We start from the raw sequence: 19,500 nt of genomic DNA on the forward strand, positions 1-19,500 counted from the left end.
TAAACCATTTTAATGGGTTAGAGTCATAGGTTAGAGGCAAGGAAGATATGTGTTTCAAGGTAAGAATTTTAATTTCTTCCATCACCTATATGGATTTAGGAATTTTGGCATTTGTTTAAGTATAAAAATAGTCAGTTGGAATCAGTGTTGGGTGGAAGAGTTATTTTAAATAAACTAATTGAAGTGTAGTTGGATTCTGCTCCTCCAACAATAAGACCCTATTATTTGTAGTATAATTAAAACATCACATAGCAGAACAAATTAGACCTTTGTAAATGTCAGAGCATCTTTTGTGGAGTAGTGTGTGAACCATCCAAACTCTTGTTTTTTAATGAGGATGCATAATGAAGAAAGGTGAAAGGTATAACCGTCTTATAGGTTTATTGTTATCCACATTTTCTGATAAAATTAATGACAGTAATATAGTGAAATAAATTTGCCTGTTTGCAGATCAGCTTAAAACATTAGTAAACTAATCATAAAATGTCATATGTTTAAGGTAACTAGATGAAAATGTATACCTTAATATTGTAATTTAGAGTAGGTTAATAAACACAGATCATGTCCAGAGTATATATTTCTCTCTTAATTTAAATGATAATAATCTCTGTCTGCCTATTGCTGGGAATGTTATTCTTCTTTCCTTTAGACGATAGATATTATTTACCTCCTTCCTTTAAAGTTTCTTTTTCCTTTAATAAGGGAAAGGGGTATGAGCATATTCTTTGGGATCTTTCTTATTAAATAATCAGGATTTACAATTTTCCATCACATTGACATAGCTGGTGTGGGGGAATAGTAACTCACTTATATTCTTGAAAAGTGGTTTCTTCCTTTTAGATGATGAAACAATAAGGGAGAGCTGAAAAAAGCTCTTTTCAGCATACTTCCCCATGGTAGGACCAGCTACACAGATTTTCTTTCTTTTTTTTTTCCTGTACGCGGGCCTCTCACTGTTGTGGCCTCTCCCGTTGTGGAGCACAGGCTCCGGACGCGCAGGCTCAGCGGCCATGGCTCACGGGCCCAGCCGCTCCGCGGCATGTGGGATCTTCCCGAACCGGGGCACGAACCCGTGTCCCCTGCATCGGCAGGCGGACTCTCAACCACTGCGCCACCAGGGAAGCCCCAAACCTTTGTACTTTTGAGCTAGAATATGCAGAACTGTTTACTTTTCCTTATGTGTGGGCTAGCTTGAGCAAGTTTATTTGCTTGTATGATTTTCTGCTAAGGCCAGATTTCCACATTTAATTCTAGTGTAAGCCACATTTAAATATATAAAAATCAATTTTTACAGACTCTTCCCCCAACTGAGGGAGGTGTATACTGTGGATTTTTATGTGACAGCATAGTGTAGCCTTTTTTTCCCCCAAACCTCTTTTGGGTAAGTAACTCAGAATACATATTCCCAAGAGTCAGGTGGGTCTGTAGTTTTCTTGTTTTTTGTTTCTTTTTTTTTTGCAGTACGCAGGCCTCTCACTGTTGTGGCCTCTCCCGTTGCAGAGCACGGGCTCCGAACACGCAGGCTTAGCGGCCATGGCTCACGGGCCCAGCCTTTCCGCGGCATGTGGGATCTTCCCGGACCGGGGCACGAACCCGTGTCCCCTGCATCGGCAGGCGGACTCTCAACCACTGCGCCACCGGGGAAGCCCTGTAGTTTTGCTTTTGTGTAAAGGATATTGTATTCCATCATGAGAAGCAGGCACTGAGGTACAGAGGGATTTAAGTCTCTAATCCTAATTTAGGAATTGTTGAATTATGAAAGTACCTGCAGAGATTAAGCTTTTTTTTCAAATAGTTGTATTGAGATATAACTCACATACCATATAATTTCACCGGTTAAAGTATGCAATTCAGTGGATTTTAGTACATTCACAAAATTGTGCAGACATCACTACAGTCAGTTTTAGACCATTTTCATTACCCCTCGGAGAAGCCCCACACCCTTTTAGCCTCTTCCTGCACATCCATCCCCATCTCTCCTAGTCCTAGGTGACCACTAATCTACTTTCTGTCTCTATAGATTTAGCTATCCTGGATATTTCATATAAATGGAGTTATATAATTATGTGGTCCTTCTTGACTGGCTTCTTCCACTTAATATAATATTTTTAAGGTTTATCCAGGTAGCACATATAAGTACTTTGTTTCTTTTTGTCACCGAATAATATTACATTGTGTGGATATACCACATTTTATCCATTCGTCAGTTGATGGACATTTGGGTTGTTTCCAATTCTTGGTTTTTATGAATGATGCTGCTATAAACATTTGTGTACAGGTTTTTGTATGGATATAACTTTTCATTTTTGGGGGTATGTACCAAGAGATGGAATAGCTGAGTCATTATGGCCACTTTATGTTTAGCCTTTTGAGGAACTGCTAGACTGTTTTCAAAGCAGCTGTATCATTTTACTTTCCCATCAGCAATGTATAAGTATTCTAGTTTCTCCACATCCTTGTTAACACTTGTCATTATCTGTGTTTTTTATTGTAGATATTTTAGTAGGTGTGAAGTGGTATCTCACTGTAGACTAATTTTTTAAAATGTGGTTAGGCATTACAGGAATGATAGTACTCTAAGATGAAGTTAATATTACAATTAAAGTATTTAATAGCCTGACCTGGGAATATAATCTTCAGTAGCCATTCTTAACCCTGGCCATGTATAATTAGTATCACTTCCTAATTTAAAAAAAATGGTGTTATGAATATTGTAAAATCCTTCCACCCCCCACCCCCCAAAATTCTTTATTCAAAGAGAAAACAGTGAATATTTAATTATAGAGAACAGAATCCACTTGATGTAACTTAAGCAGAGAGGATTTATTTACCGTGGGGTACTAAATAGCTTAAAAAATTGTTGGGATATATCAGTCTGGGTCTGATCAGGAGAGAGAAGCCACACAGTAATTTAACAGGAAAAGAGTAGTATAAAGAATTATTGACTACACTTGATCGTAGCCAAAAGGCTGAGAAGTGGTGCTGGGAAAACTGGACAGCTACATTAAAAAAAAATAAAATTAGAACATTCTGTAATACCATACACAAAAATAAACTCGAAATGGATCAAAGACGTAAGTGTAAGGGCAGACACTAAAACTCTTAGAGGAAAACATAGGCAGAGCACTCTTTGACATAAATCACAGCAGTATCTTTTTTGATCTGATCAGGGTCAGCTAGTAGCTATCTTGTACAATTTAGGACAGGCAATCCCTCCTAGAGAAATGAAAAATAAAAACAAAAATAAACAAATGGGACCTAATTAAACTTAAAAGTGTCTGCACAGCAAAGGAAACCATAAACAAAATGAAAAGACAAGCCACAGAATGGGAGAAAATATTTGCAAATGAAGTGACCGATAAGAGATTAGTCTCCAAAATATACAAACAGCTCATGTAGCCCTATGTCAAAAAAAAAAACCCCGAAAGCAAAAAACAAAACAAAACAATCAAAAAATGGGAAGAAGATCTGAATAGATATTTCTCCAAAGAAAACATACAGATGGCCAAAAAGCACATGAAAAATGCTTAACATCACTAATTATCAGAGAAATGCAAATCAAAACTACAATGAGGTATCACCTCACACTGGTCAGAATGGCCATCAACAAAAAGTCTACAAACAGTAATTGCTGGAGAGGGTGTGGAGGAAAGGCAACTCTCCTGCACTGTTGGTGGGAATGTAAATTGGTTCAACCACTATGGAGAACAGTATGGAGGTTCCTTAAAAAGCTAAAAATAGAACTACCATATGATCTAGCAATCCCACTCCTGGGCATATATCTGGAGAAAACCATAATCTGAAAGGATACATGCACCCCAATGTTCATTGCAGCACTGTTTACAATAGCCAAGACATGGAAGCAACCTAAATGTCCGTCGATAGAGGATTGGATAAAGAAGATGTGGTACATATATATAATGGAATATTACTCAGACATAAAAAAGAATGAAATAATGCCATTTACAGCAACATGGGTGGACCTAGAGATTATCATACTAGGTGAAGTAGGTCAGACAAAGACAAATATCATATGATATTGCTTATATGTGGAATCTAAAAAAAGTACAAATGAACTTATTTACAAAACAGAAATAGAGTCACAGATGTAGAAAACAAATTTATGGTTACTGGGGGGAAGGGAGGGAGGGATAAATTGGGAGATTGGGATTGACATATGTACACTACTATATATAAAATAGATAACTAATAAGGACCTACTGTATAGCACAGGGAATTCTACTCAATACTCTGTAATGACCTATATGGGAAAAGAATCTAAAAAAGAATGGATATATTTATATGTATAACTGATTCACTTTGCCATACAGCAGAAAGTAACACAACATTGTAAATCAACTATACTCCAACAAAAATTTAAAAAAAAAAGAATTATTGACTGTAACAGGGGATTGGAGCAATATGGGATTTACCAGTAAGAAGTCAAGGTAACACTAAAGAATATAAGAATAGCTGATATAAAGAGCAGTTTCTAACCCCAGGGCTCACTGACATCTATCCTTGGTTAGGTAGGGCACGTTCAAGTCAAGTAGGTAAGATGTGGCACTAGGAGAATTTGCTGGATATGTGCCCTCTTGGGTACCAGGGAAAGTGTTCCTGGGGAGGTGACTCACCAGCGTCACTCTGCTACGAAACTGCCTAACCTCCTGTTGGAGAAGCTGCACTGCTGCAGGAATCTGGTGCTGGAGAAGCCATCCTTGTCGGGGTGCGTCCTGGAGCCTTGCCTGCTGCAGCCAAGTGAGCACATTGGAACCATGAAACAGAATCCTTTCCCCCTACAGTGTCTTTCCAGTGCTCTCTTGACAAAGCTTAATATCATGTAATTTGGCAAAGAAATTGGTATTTTAAGTGCATAAATCCATTTTCACAGTACAGGCAAAAAGGGTGAATTTGGAGAGAAGGGGGAATGAATCAATATCTAGCACAGGTATTAAGTGGTTTACAGAATTGTTTAGACATCTAAAGAAAGAGGCTCTTGATTGAGCTTCAAAGGAACAACCTCCAAAACCTCTGCACAGAACTGAGAAACACAGGGAGTTATTGTCTTTTTTTGACTAAGAGGCCTCCTGTCTAATTGTGAAATTGCCTCTAGATCTTTACTGCTGTTTTAAAATCAGGAAAACGTTGTGGTCAGGAGGCCATGGTGATCAGGAATCTCCTGCTATACTTAACCAGCTCTAGAACCGCACTGGACCTGTTCTGGTCTGTACCAGCCCTGCCTACAAGAGACTAGAATAGCCTTTCTCAATTTTTATACCCTGGAGGATCCGTGAAATAATTTTCAGGTCTCAGGTTACAGGTGTGATACTAGTGTAAACAGAAAGTTTAGATATAGTAATTGTCTGACCACCTCCTGTTCACCTTCCTTCATTTGATTGGTGAAAGAGAGAGCTCCTATCCTAAATTGTACAGGATGGCTACTACCTGCCCCTGATCAGATGAGACAGCAATTTTTTTTTTTTTTTTTTTTTTTGTGGTATGCGGGCCTCTCACTGTTGTGGCCTCTCCCGTTGCGGAGCACGGGCTCCGGACGCGCAGGCTCAGCGGCCATGGCTCACGGGCCCAGCCGCTCCGTGGCACGTGGGATCCTCCCGGACCGGGGCACGAACTCGTGTACCCTGCATCGGCAGGCGGACTCTCAACCACGGCGCCACCAGGGAAGCCTGAGACAGCAATTTTTTAGTTACATGTACTCACAACCTATGGGAATGGTACTTGGGAGTAGAGTAAACTAGCCAAATTGTCTATGGGAGATTGGCTTTGGAGTAACAAAAGGATGAAGTACTCCCTGCAACTCTCCACCCCCGTGGGAGGATGTGATTAGTTTGTTTGAATAATTCTGAGGACTGGCAGGGAACTGAAGCTCGTTCCGTTGAGGACTGAGTGGAGTGCAATTGGTTCAGCTGATAGTGGACCTAGCTGGGTGAGGAGTCTTTCCTGTTGGCTATGGTGAGGGTGGGAGAACTCTCATTAGGCCTCTGGGGCCCTGTGGGGCTCAAAGTTGTCAGAACAGCACTTGAAATTTTAGGCCTTACAATACAGTACTCCAGTAATGATTGCTAATGCTTTTGTGATAGAGAATGATATTTTTCTGTGCCTCTGTTTATTTTGGCCATCTAATTAGTCTATTCTTTTGTATGGATTTCCATCCCCACACAGGATATAAACTCTTATGTGAGTTAGTAATGTAGGTAGAAAACACAGCTTTTCCTTTTCCTAAATTTCCCACTGTATTTTTGTACTTTATCCAAGTAGGCTTAGGAGTCTTACAGATTTTTACTATACAAGATATCAATAGTATGGCTTGTGGTATATGGCTTGTACAAGAGTAATTTTATTTTTCTTTATTTATGCAAATAAAGACTTTAACCAACCTTACTTGAAAAATAACCAGGTAGTTAAACTTAGCTTGCTCTGCTGGAGACTAATCTCTTTCCTTTTTATGATTTTTAAAAACACATGTGGTGAGGGCTTCCCTGGTGGCGTAGTGGTTGAGAGTCCGCCTGCCGATGCAGGCGACAGGGGTTCGTGCCCGGTCCGGGAAGATCCCACATGCCTCGGAGCGGCTGGGCCCGTGAACCGTGGCCGCTGAGCCTGCGTGTCCGGAGCCTGTGCTCCTCAACGGGAGAGGCCACAACAGTGAGAGGTCCGTGTACCGCAAAAAAACAAAACAAAACACATATGGTGATAATAAATTTCTGTTAAATAACTGGCTTAAGCTAAAATGGGATTCAATTTTTTTGAAAAGTAGGCTTGGTAGACTTAGTTTAAAAAAATACTGTAAGCTGATTTTTAAAAAAATGATCTTTTTATTGTGGTAAAATATATTTAACATACAATTTGCCATTTTAACCATTTTTAAGCTTATAATTCAGTAGCATTACTTACTTTCACGATGTTTTACAACAGTCATCACTGTCTAATTTCCAAAATTTGTCATCACCCCAGATACTCTGCAACCATTAAGCAGTGACTCCCCATTCACCCTTGCCACTAGCCCCCAGTAAACTAATCTACTTTTTCTCTCTATGAATTTGCCTGTTATAGATATTTTATATAAGTGGAAGCATAAAATATTTGTTGTTTTGTTTCTGACTTATTTCACTTAGCATAATGTTTTCAAGGTTAATTCATACTGTAGCACGTGTTAGAACTTTATTCCTTTTAATGGCTAAATAACATTCCATTGTATGTATATACCACATTTTGTACATTCATCTTTCAGTAGACACTTAGGTTGTTTTTGTGTTTTTGTGTTGTGAAGAATGCTATGTACGTTGACGTACAATTATCTGTTTGAGTCTCTGTTTTCAATTCTTGTGTGTATATACCTATGAGTAGAATTGCAGGGTCATATGGTAATTCTTTTTGAGGAACCGCCGAACTATTTTCCATAGTGGTTGTGCCATTTTACATTCCCACCAGCAATGTGTGAGGGTTTCAATTTATCCACATTCTTTTATTTTTAAAATTTATTTATTTATTTACTTACTTTTGGCTGCACTGGGTCTTCATTGCTGCACCCGGGCTTTCTTTCGTTGTGGCAAGCGGGGACTACTCTTTGTTGTGGTGCACGGGCTTCTCGTTGCAGTGGCTTCTCTTGTTGCGGAGCATGGGCTGTAGGTGTGCAGGCTTCAGTAGTTGTGGCTTGCTGGCTTCAGTAGTTGTGGCTTGCTGGCTTCAGTAGTTGTGGCATGCGGGCTCAGTATTTGTGGTGCGCCAGCTTCAGTAGTTGCGGCACGTGGGGTCTAGAGCGCAGGCTCAGTAGTTGTGGCACACGGGCTTAGTTGCTCCGTGGCATGTGGGATCTTCCTGGACCAGGGATCAAACCCGTGTCCCCTGCATTGGCAGGTAGACTCTCAACCACTGCGCCACCAGGGAAGTCCCTGGATGTTAAACCTTTATGAGATGTCTGATTTGCAAATATGTTCTCCCATTCTGTATGTTGTCTTTTCACCTTCTTGACAATGTCCTTAGATGCACAGAAGTTTTTAATTTTGAAGTTCAATTTATTAATTTATTTTTTGTTCCTAATGCTTTTGTTGCCATAACTTAGAATCCATTGCCAAATTCAGGGTCGTACAGATTTACTCCCATGTTTTCTTTTAAGAGTTTTAGTGGTTATATTTAGGTCGTTGATTCATTTTGAGTTAATTTTTATCTATGGTGTGAGTGGGTGTTCAAATTCATTCCTTTGCATGTGGAAATCCAGTCGTCCCAGCAATAGAAGAGACTGTTCTTTCATTATGGAATGGACGTGATACCCTTGTCAATAATCAATAGGCCATAAATGTGTGTGTTTATTTCTAGACTTGCAGTTCTATTCCACTGGTCTCTTTGTCTATCTTCTTGTCAGTACCACTGTAAACTGATTTTAACTAGCATTTACTACAAACGTGAAAATTATTGACAGTGCAGATATTTGCTATCTAAAAACTATAAGCCAAAGTAATATTAATAAAAATATAGCCCATTAGAATTTATACCAGAATTCGAAAAAAACAAACTCTTTTTTTCCTGACTGACATGATGAGGCTCAAATATAGGTCCAGGAATTACAAATGAGTATATATATGTGTGTTGATCACTTGATATTTTATGAAAAGGTTTTATACAATAAACTTATTAGTTTTTAAAACTAAAAGAGTAAAGTTTATGTTTTTCATATGAAACTTGTTTTTGCTTTCTTTGGTTGACCATTCACAGATTTCATTTTCAACTGACATAAGATGATTTCCTCCTTGCTCTTGATGCTTATTAAACAAAAAATTCCATACACATATAATGAAATTGAAAGCTGGCAGCAAAATGTTCATTACCCTCTTATGATTTGCAGGACACTACCCTTTGATAGAAATCCAGCACTTTTTAGGGGCAGATCAGTAAATACCATCTTGATTTCATAGTCAGACTGCAGTGCACAAAATTGTTTCTCCTCAAAGTCAAGTTCTCAGCCTGCACAGATGATTCAGAGAAAGGGTCTCTCATTTCAGCCTTACACTTGTTTGAAAACAAAGGGAAAATACTGTTCTATTTTATTTTTAAATTTTGTTCCCCTAGGTCAGCAAGACTTGAGATTTGCAGATATATCCTTTTTCACTCTTAAGTCCAAGCAGCAATAAGAGCATCTTTTGATATCCTTTTGTCACTTGATCTTTTCCCCAAGAATCTTGTCACTTGAAGTCAAAATGCTTTCTTTAAGGTCTTGCAGAGAGTGGTTCATTTGTTTCATGTGATAACAAATCTTTGCTAAGTTGGCTAGTTTCAGTAGCCATTCCTCATCCTCTAAGCACTTAGCAGAATCTGGCCTACTGTGTTTGCGAACGTACCCCTGCAGCTCACCGTTCGGCTTGGATGTCCTGTTGAGAACTCTTCATCTGCTAAGCCCCTGGACTTCTGCATGGAGCAGGAGATTTATGTGCTCTTTGTCCAGGTTTTCACACAGCTCTTTAAACATTTTTGAGTAAACAGGTTTTTGTTTAATAAAGTCAATCATTTTTTGTAGCTTCAAATAGAACTTTTTCATTTCATCTTCCAGAGCTTTTGACACTAGCAATTCTCTGTGAAGAAAACACTGTGTTGAGAAGTCAGGCTTTTGTTTTTTGGGTTTTTTTTCGGCGTGTGGGGGGAGTTTAAACAATAGTGGCACATCTTCACATGGAGCCAGCTATTGGTGGGACATTTTCAGCACAGATGCCAACATAGTTCCTCCAAGATGGACCTTTTGTTTCGAGACAGAGGACAAAACAGTAAATATCCTGTCCTTTGCTGGCTTTGGGCAGCACTCTGTAGCAAAAAAAAGTTTTCTTGATTTCACCATTTTCAAATCTTATAAAATCTATAAATATATAATGTAATCTTATAAATATTACAGATGATGATCTCTGTTGGCTTATCCATCTGGTTAGAGAAACTTGTTTTCCTGTTATCACGTAGGTCTTTAACATCACATGACATGTCAATACATTGACTTACCTTACTGTTATTGTACTGTAGAACTTTAAAAATTTCTCTTACTTCATCTCATGTAAACATTTCACTCAGCATAATTTTACATTCTGGCTGTATTAGGTTCTCAGCAATTGGGGTGGCTTTCCTTTTTCTGGTCAATAAGATCTGCTGCTATATAACTTGCTACCTCAGCCTTTTCATTATATGTTATTTTTTAAAGCAAAAGCTTTATTATACTTATTTTGAGATCCCATTAATATCTTTAATGTGGCAAATGACTATAATTTGCAGCTATGTCTTTTGAATATTGCTGGAGCCATTGCTGCACTTGAAACGTTGTTTTCCACAGACAACACAAAATGGAATAGGATATTCCGTTGTATAAATCCATTGATAAGTAGTTTTCATTAGAAGGATGTTTTTTGTGTGTCTCTTGTTGCATTAACTTAGTGAAATGACTTGCAAGATACAACTCTTCATTACTAATCTTACCAGAATTGTCCACTGACCTTCCTTTCACACCTCAGCCTCAAAAATTGCCACATTGGATTATCAGGCATATTTGTAAATTACAAATGTTAATGTGTGAGACATGAGGGCATATCAAACAATTAACTGAGAAAATCACAAAAAGTCCAAACATTTCGCAGTAGAAGTCCCTGGTAATTTATTTAGTCCACATTTTGGAATGTTCAGACCAATAGCAAAGCGTTAGGAATGGGGGCAACTGGGTATAAAGTTTTTTTCATTAAAATTAAAATTTCCCTCCAGTTTTCCATTACACTTGTAGAGTTTGTTTGCTCCTATAAGGTAGTTAGCAGTGCACAAGGGGAGATTAGGGGACGCAATTTGAGAGGGAGAGGTTGATAGTCATTAGCCTATTATCTTCTCCCTGTGTCCTGCAGTCTTCAATTATCAAGGCCAACTCTAACCAAATGAACATGGTCCTACTGTGCACTATCACACACAGCTGATTTGTAACAAAATCATTAATTATGCTGCCACTGCTTGGTGCACAAAAGTAAAAGAGAAGGAAAAAAGAACCCCATGCCCCCCATCATGAGCTCTCAAAGAATTCAGTTTGTGGACCCCACTTTGAGAAACCCTGGACTAGACTTTGGGACCTCTCCATACACTGCTGTAGAAGAACTAAGCACGTTTAAGTTGGTACTGACCTGTGGGATCAAGTGGCCTTTTTCTGACTTTCAGTCTAATAAATTTCATAAATGATGAAATTGAGGAAAACATCTGGAACCCTAGCTGCAGGAGAGTCTAGGAAATACATTTTTTTTTGGGAAAGCTTTCACATTCCTGTAGTACAGGAAGGCACACTGGAGAGAAATTGGGCAAGATATTGCATGCCAATATATCTACCATATTGTTGGATTTTTAAAAATGAAGATTTCTTATTTGTGTAGTAAAATTTTCTCAAAATTTCGTTCATTCAGAAATTTATTTACCACCTGCAATGTGCTGGCACTGTTCTAGGTACTTGGGAGACAGTGAGCAAAACAAAGATTTCTGCCCTTATGGAACTTTAATTCCAGTGGAGAGAAATAGATAATAAATAGTACACAGAGTTAAATTGTCTAGTTTACAAGGTGATTAAAAAGAGTCAAGTAAGTGACCACCAAGATATTAGATATTAAACTACATGACTTATGTGATTATATCAAGAACCTTTGGTTGCTGCTGCTTTCCTCAAAACCTTCAGGAAATGAAGGAACCCTTTGTGGTTCTTTTGTAGTCACCAGTGGTGATAAGCTGCTAAGAGTCTGGGATGAATTAGAGTACAGGATTGATGTATGTGGTGTGATAGGGCCATATATTGAGCATTTATAAGTACATGGAAATAAACTGTTCCCTTAAAAATTTGTTTTGACACCTGTTCAATTATAATCAGTTATTATTGAGTAGTACAGTTTTCAGTGTGTTCTGATACTTTTGAACCATCCTGTCATAGAAGGTGGTAAGTGCTCTGGGAAAAGACAAAGTAAACTGAGGCAAGGGGCAGTGGGTATGCCAGGGTCTGGAAGTGATTTAAAGTATTAAATAGAATGGTTGGGATAGGCTTTATTGAAAAGGTGATACTTGGGCAAGGGAAGTTTGGGAGTTGGTTGGTCATTGGGATATCTGGTAGAACATTCTGGGCAAAGGAAACAGGTTGGGCCAAGGCGAGAGTGAGCCTGGCATGTTGGTGGAAAGCAAGGAAGCCCAGCCAGTGTGTCTAGAGCAGTGTGAGGGAGAAGAGTTGTAGGTAGGAGATGAGGTTAGTGAGGGAAGGGCTGGGGTATTCCCTTAGGGTCCCTAATGTCATTGAAATGGGCAGCATTGCTGGGCTTTGAGCAGAGTGCTGATAAGATTTATCTGCGGGGTTTTTTTTTTTTTCTCTTTTCTCCAAGTTTTTAAAAGGATCAGTCAGGATGTTGTGTTGAGAATAGAGTGAAAGGAGACTGATAAGGGCAGTGGCCCAATCATGGTAGTAGATGTGGAGAAGTGATCGGAGTCTGGATATATTTTGAAAGCAGAATTATCAGGACTTCCTCATGGGTTGGATGTGGGGTGTAAAATAAAACAGGAGTCAAGAAGAACGCTAAGGTTCTAGACTGAGCAACTGGAGGGAGAGAATTGTCTCTAACTACAGTTGGGAAAAGCTGAGGTTAGAGCACATTGGGAAGGGAAGGAAAAGTCAGATTAGTTTTATATATGTTGAGTTTGTGATATTATTAGAGAGCCAAGTGGAGATGTGGAGTAGTCATGAGACTGGATGAGATCACCAAGGAAGACACTGGAGTTGAAAAGGACAAGAACTGAGCCCTGGGGCATTCTAGTAAAGGAAACTTAAGAAGGGGTGGCAGTGAGGTAGGCAGAAAACAAAATATGGCCATATAAATAAAGTATTTGCAAGAAGAGAGAGTGATCAGCTATATCAAATGCTCCTTCTTGGAAGTACTTTCTTTGGCCATGCACAGTGGAAACTATGTAGCCATTAATGTTTGTTAAATGAATGAATTTTGAGATTACAGTGATTTTCATCATCTTTTTAAAGTTAATTATTCAAGTAAATCCATGCTTGCTAATATTTTAAAAATATAGCAAAACATGATAGTTACATAAATTACACATGCAATAAAATGACATAGAACTAGAGAAACATGTTGTATGAATATCAAATTCCTGGCTTTGATACTGTGCTAGAGTTAGCAGAAAATGTCATATAACTGTTGGGTGAAACGGAGAGGGAACACGGGACCTCTCTCTACTATCTTTGCAACTTCCTGTGAATTTATAATAATTTCAAAATAAGAAGGTAAAACAGTATGGCGAAACATAAGAAATCAAAGATCTTTTTTCCACTATCACCTTGCTTTCCAGCCCCCTCTTCCAGTCACCCCCATGCCCAGAGGTAACGTGACCACTGTTAAGCTCTGTTAAAGTGTCCATTTTTCCTAACCTCCTGAAATATTTTAAAATAAATATGAGGTAGGTCAGATCATAAAAGTGATTCAGATAGTGCCACAGACTGAATGTTGTGTCCCTAAAAATTTGTTTTTTGAAAACTAATGCCCAGTGCAGTAGTGTTTGGAGGTGGGCCTTTGGTAGGTGATTAGGTCATGAGGGTGGAGCTCTCATGAATGGAATTAGTGTTCCTATAAGACACCTAAGAGAACCCCCGGCCCCTTCCCCCATGCCACAACACAGTGAGAAGATGGGGGTCTATGAACCCTGTAGCCAGTTCTCACCAGTCACTATAACTGCCAGCACCTTGATCTCGGACTTTCCAGCCTCCCTTGCATACGGTCTCAGCTTCTTTGTCCCTTTCTTGCTTTGTCACGCTTGGTTGGCAAAGCCACAAACCTTTGTGGGATGCAACACTTCTGCTTCTAGGTTCCTGCTCTTTCTGTTACACCATACTGTAATGAACACAAACTGTCAAAGCAAAAAGAAGGCTTTTCTTTTTCTCTGAAGTACTGTGGCATCAGACTTCAGCAAGAAAAACTGACTGTAAGGGACGTATTGGCTTAGCGAAATGCACTTTTTTTTCTTCTTTTGTATTTCTTTGTATTTCTCTTCAGTAGTTGCTTGACCTAACATCCTTCTGTTGGCTCTATACAATGAAAATACAAACTAAATGACAATAGAAAAAAATAATTAAAGCATTAAATTGTACAAATTACGAATCTGTTCCAAATATACTCACATTAAATACAATGCACATTTCAGTAGAGATCTACAGTGAATGACTCTGTACATTCCGGGAAGCTTCATGACATCTAGGAAAAGGCTAAGAATTTACATCCAATCACAGTTTGTAACGGATTTCTTATCACCAGTCTGCAAGCTACGCTGAGCACATCGTTAGCATCACTTGTACAGGGAACCGATTTTGTCTGGGAAAAAGGGAAGAAGCAAGCTCTAGGCTCAATTCTGAGTTCATTACAACTTCTCAGGAATCTCAGCAGAGGCCTATTTAGTACAGTTTCAAAAAAGTAAATATGTTAAGGTAAGGAGGGAGCCCTTTAGAACTTCAAACACATTTTCTTGCTGTATTTATGTAGAACTCTCCATCTACAATGGGCAGTTGTGAAGAGGTTCTTCCTCAGGACATGGTCACAGGACTTGGCCAACCAGTGGGACTGAGAGGGAGCTTCATGACTGGGGAGGAGGGCTTCCTTTTAAGTTGGAGACAGACGTGTAACACACAGCCTATGAGCCCTGCAGCCTTCTCCTCCTATCATCTGACGTAACGCTTCGTGTAGTCTTCAAGTTTATTCCCCAAGTCCTCCTTGTCCCACAGACGATGTTCTGCAGCTTCATGATTCAGTGGAACATCGGAATTGAGAGGATCAGTAAACAGGGTTTAATCCCGAAACAACATCCTTCCGTGTCCTCATGGGAGCCCAGCCGGTGCCATCAACCGAATGCTCTCTCAGTAAAAACTCCGACATATTTTACCAGTGATCCTGGTCAAGCATTTCACTTTGGGAGGTTGGAGTTACAGTTTGCTGAAAGCAGCGAAGCTTGTTTGGATCAGAAAAGTGCACTTTACATGTGCAACGTATTATAAATTAGCTTCATGGCCTGCAACCTCTTTAATAAGCAGCATGTCTCTCATAGAAGCCCTCCGAGCAGAGTTGGAGGCTATGGCTGATGTCCGGGACCCTTTGAGACCCATCATCTCGCTTCTTTATGCTTGCCAACGTCAGCATTACTGCTCTCTTTACCCTGGGCACCCGAGACAGGCGAGATGTGGCCCCTCACCTCCTGACGTGGGCTTGCTGTTAATGTAGTTTTAGAGAAAGTCATACTGCTCAACGAGTAGAAGTAGCTTAATTAACTTCTGTTTATGGCAGCAACAGCACTTTTGAAGACACACAAGATCCCCCCCCTTAATTAATTTGGAAATTGGAAGAAGTTACTTTGACTTGGTAGTCATTAAAAAAGTCAATTAAAAGAAAAAACAGCATTTAAAAATTTCTTATCTACCTTAAAAACAGCCTATGTAATTTTTGTACATAACCCTGAATACATGTTTCCTCTTTCATAATTGAGTTAATTAGAAAAATGAAAAAAAGTCATGTTTATTTTGTTAATGTAAAAGTTCTTTGTTGTTGAAGAACTACATCCAGAATATCTATATCTTCTTTTTTTTGGCGGTACGTGGGCCTCTCACTGCTGTGGCCCCTCCCGCTGTGGAGCACAGGCTCCGGACGCGCAGGCTCCGCGGCCTTGGCTCACGGGCCCAGCCGCTCTGCGGCATGTGGGATCCTCCCGGACCGGGGCACGAACCCGTGTCCCCTGCATCGGCAGGAGGACTCTCAACCACTGCGCCACCAGGGAAGCCCTATATCTTCTAAATCTATTATATTAAACAATTTGAAGTCTCTTTTTTTGCATGTTTGTTTTCTTTTAAATGTAGCATTACTAAATATTGCATAAGAATGTAACTTGTTGAATTGGCAGTAATTTTTAAACTTCTTGTGATGCCACAAAATTCTGCTTCATTAATAAGCACTGCTATGTAAAATTAAAAGATATCTAGGGTTTTTTTTTGGGGGGGGTGAATAGTTGTAAAATAAACCTGAAAAATTATAAAAATTGTGTGAATTGAGATTTAGGGTTTTAACCCCTTCTCCCTCTTGTCCTTGCAGCCCAGGGTGGTAACTGCTTCCTGCAACTCTTTATCTTGAGCCTCCCTAGGTTTCCTCTTTTGCTTGCTAGCCTTTGACCAATTCCTATATTAGGTTCCTTCTATTAAAAAAAAAAGATTTAAGGTTCTAAATGTGTAATATGCACTTTCTAAAGATGAAACCTGTATTGATTGAGGGAAAATATGCATAAGTATATTAAATGAGATGATGTTTTAGAAGGTTTTTGCTCTGTTGTCTAAACAATTTGTTTTTGATTAAGGTGTTTTCATATAGAAATAATCATACATATTTACCAGTATTGCACGGCTGTATGAATGGTGGACAGTACACTAATCCCATGATGCTGTGATTGGTTTGAGTATTTTAAGGTGGAGTATTAGAACAGGAAGGATAATTTGAATTATCTAAAAAAGAAATCTTGGTACTATATCATAAATTGTGTTATGTTAAATTTTTGCATTTTTGTAGCACTCGGATTTTTGATAACATTTTACTGGCTGATTTTAGGTAATTTAATAGTCACACATTGCACATTGAAGTGACCTGCCAGAAGCACATAAAACTCAAACATTCTCCTGTGGTTTCCAGTCTTATGTTGCCCATGATAAAAACTTCCAGTTGTATGGCTTTTATGACATCTAATATATAGAAAACAGAATTGTGTGTTTAATATCATTAACTTTTTTTTTCTTTTCAGATTATCTGCAATGGTGAAATGAAGTAATTCAAGATGAGCAAGTTAAAAGTGATACCAGAGAAAAGGTACTGCAATTTTATTTTTATTTATTTATTTATTTATGGCTGAGTTGGGTCTTTGTTGCTGCTTGTGGTCTTTCTCTGGTTGCAGCGAGTGGGGCTACTCTTCATTGCTGTGCGCAGGCCTCTCATTGTGGTGGCTTCTCTTGTTGCAGAGCATGGGCTCTACGTGTGTGGGCTTCAGTATTTGTGGCGCACAGGCTTAGTTGTTTCGCAGCATGTGAGATATTCCGGACCAGGGCTCAAACCCGTGTCCCCTGCATTGGCAGGTGGATTCTTAACCACTGTGCCACCAGGGAAGCCCTGGTTCTGCAATTTTAAATACCAGTATGTATAAATTACAGAAATAATGCATGAAGCGATCATTTGAAACTTTTTACTTTAAGAAATATTTGTTTAAATATAGTGTGTTGTATTTATGTTATTTTATTAATATTTATTAATGTTTAACTTTTCAGTTAAAGCAGGAGTCAGCAAACTAGGACACATGGGTCAAATCTGGCCTACTTCTTATTTTTGTGTGGCCTATGAGCTAAGAGTGGTTTTTACGTTTCTAAATGGTTGGGAATAAAAATAAAAAGAAGAATAATATTTTCTGACATATGAAGATTACATGGAATTCAAATTTCAGTGTACGTGAATAAGGTTTTACTGGAATACAGCTGTGCTCACTTATTTACATATTGTCTGGCCACTGAATTTTTTTCCTTACCTAAGACTTGATCAAAGCACATCCATTTCCACAGAAAACTTATTATATTCTTTCTGTCTTTAAAGGCTTCTATAGATGCTCTTTTTAGTTTATTTTTTTGCCCCTTTTAGATTTACTTCTCAACTGTGAGATATCTATTAAACACTTTCATGTACCTAACCCAGCACTGAATCTTTGAGAGTAGAAAAGAAACATAAATATAACACTTAACACAGTGCTTTGCAGAAAATGGGTGTTAAGTATGTTCTGAAGAATTGAGCCCTATTCTCTTTTTACACGAAGCTTATAACCTCATGAAAACACCTGAACAAATGCAGTATAGTGGTTTAACCAGTATAGTGGTTTAACCAGTATAGTGGTTTAACCAGATCCTCATAAATAGTTGTTTATTGTGTAACATGGACTTGAAGAGGCAGGGCTGGCTTGAGACTTTCTTACTTTTTAGCAAATCTGGAGGATTGGGTAGAATATTGATACTTGCTGAGTTTAGGCAAGGACTGTAATTGGATGGATTAGTTTGGCAGATTTAAAGACCATGTGAGTGGGTGGTGAGAAATCAAGTAATGAAAATTTTATAAGATACAAGAAGCAGAACTTTTCTCTACTCCCTACTCTACATCATCATGTTCATGCCCTAAATGTTATCACCAGCAAAACTCTCCTTTCAAAGTACTAATTCAGACTTTTCATTTTCCAACAAAAATCTTTTACCTTTCTAGCTCACTTGTTCAAATGGCTGTAATGCAAAGAGTTCTGCCTTATCCAGAGCTCTGAGCTATTGACTTTTATCATCTCTTCCTCTCTTACCTAGTGTAGAATCCATTGTTCATCATTACACTCTTGGAATACCTGAAATGTTTTTACCTCACTTTGTATTATTTCATCACACATACCTGACAAAGTCCTTTCCCTGGGTAGACCTTTACTGAGCAGCTGAACGATATTGGAGGATGAACTAACTTGGAAGATATTGCTAAAAATTATGGATCATTGTTGATCAGTAATCTTACTACCGTGGTTCTCTAGAAAGCTCATTTTCTCAATTTTTTAATGACTGTTTTACACTTTCTTCCTACCTTTCACATCTTTGAAATCCTCAGATGTATCATATACATACCCTCAGCAGTTGACCTTCTCTGTGATATCATAGAGATAAAACAGTTTATTATCCTTATATTTCTTACACAAAATTTACATACTCCCCTTTAGTTGATTCTATCCTCTGTTTACCCTCCTGTTATTTACTGCAACAGAGGATGTGTCTGATTTTTTGTTAAAGACTAATACTGTCACCTGTGTTCTAGATTTCACCTCTCTCTTTCCTTCTCAGGGTCTTTTAATCATTAGTATTGTTCTGTATTGAATCTTTAACTCCTCCATTCCTTATCATTTAAACATGATCTAGGCTTTCCAATATTTAGACTCTGCTCTTCTGTTACTACTCAATTTATCTGATTTCCTCAAAAGACAAAAATTTTGAAATAACCTATAAATGAAATCTACATCTCATTTCACACTCTCTAAGCACTCTTCTTTAGTTTCTGCCTTATCCACTACACCAACAGTACCTATGAATTTTTAAACAGCTTTATTGAGACATAATCATCTTCCAACAAGCTGTACATAGAGAGTACAGTTTGGTAAGTGCGGCCTATGTATAACTGGAATTATCCTCTCAATCAAAATACTGAAAATATTTATCATGCTCAAATGTTTCCTGGTGCTCCTCTCCCACCCCATCCCTCACTCCAGACAACCATTGATCTGCTTTCTGTCACTACAGACGTGTTGGCTTTTTTAGAACTTAATATAAACGGGACCATACAGTATGTCTTTTTTGGGGGTGGGGGTGGAGGTAGAAGGTAGGGGCGTGGGTATGCCTTCTTTGATTCAGCGCAATTATTTTTG

The 19,500-nt window shown here is 38.6% G+C and overlaps 1 protein-coding gene and 1 pseudogene across 9 annotated transcripts in view; one reads left to right on the top strand and one right to left on the bottom strand.

Moving 5' to 3' along the window:
* AGTPBP1 (ATP/GTP binding carboxypeptidase 1) overlaps positions 1 to 19,500 on the top strand; it is a 170,316-nt gene that overhangs the window by 15,981 nt on the left and 134,835 nt on the right. For all 9 annotated transcript variants that reach the window (XR_004478761.2, XR_007477762.1, XM_049710786.1 and 6 more), the window contains exon 2: positions 16,822 to 16,886. Coding sequence is in view for 7 of the 9 variants with exons in the window: in XM_049710786.1 (XP_049566743.1) it covers positions 16,855 to 16,886 (32 nt within the window). In the remaining 2 variants the exon portion in view is untranslated. The remainder of the gene's footprint in view (positions 1 to 16,821; positions 16,887 to 19,500) is intronic.
* LOC125964605 (NEDD8-conjugating enzyme UBE2F-like) lies at positions 13,750 to 15,449 on the bottom strand (annotated as a pseudogene).

The sequence above is a fragment of the Orcinus orca genome, chromosome 6, assembly GCF_937001465.1.
Source record: "Orcinus orca chromosome 6, mOrcOrc1.1, whole genome shotgun sequence".
NCBI lineage: Eukaryota > Metazoa > Chordata > Mammalia > Artiodactyla > Delphinidae > Orcinus > Orcinus orca.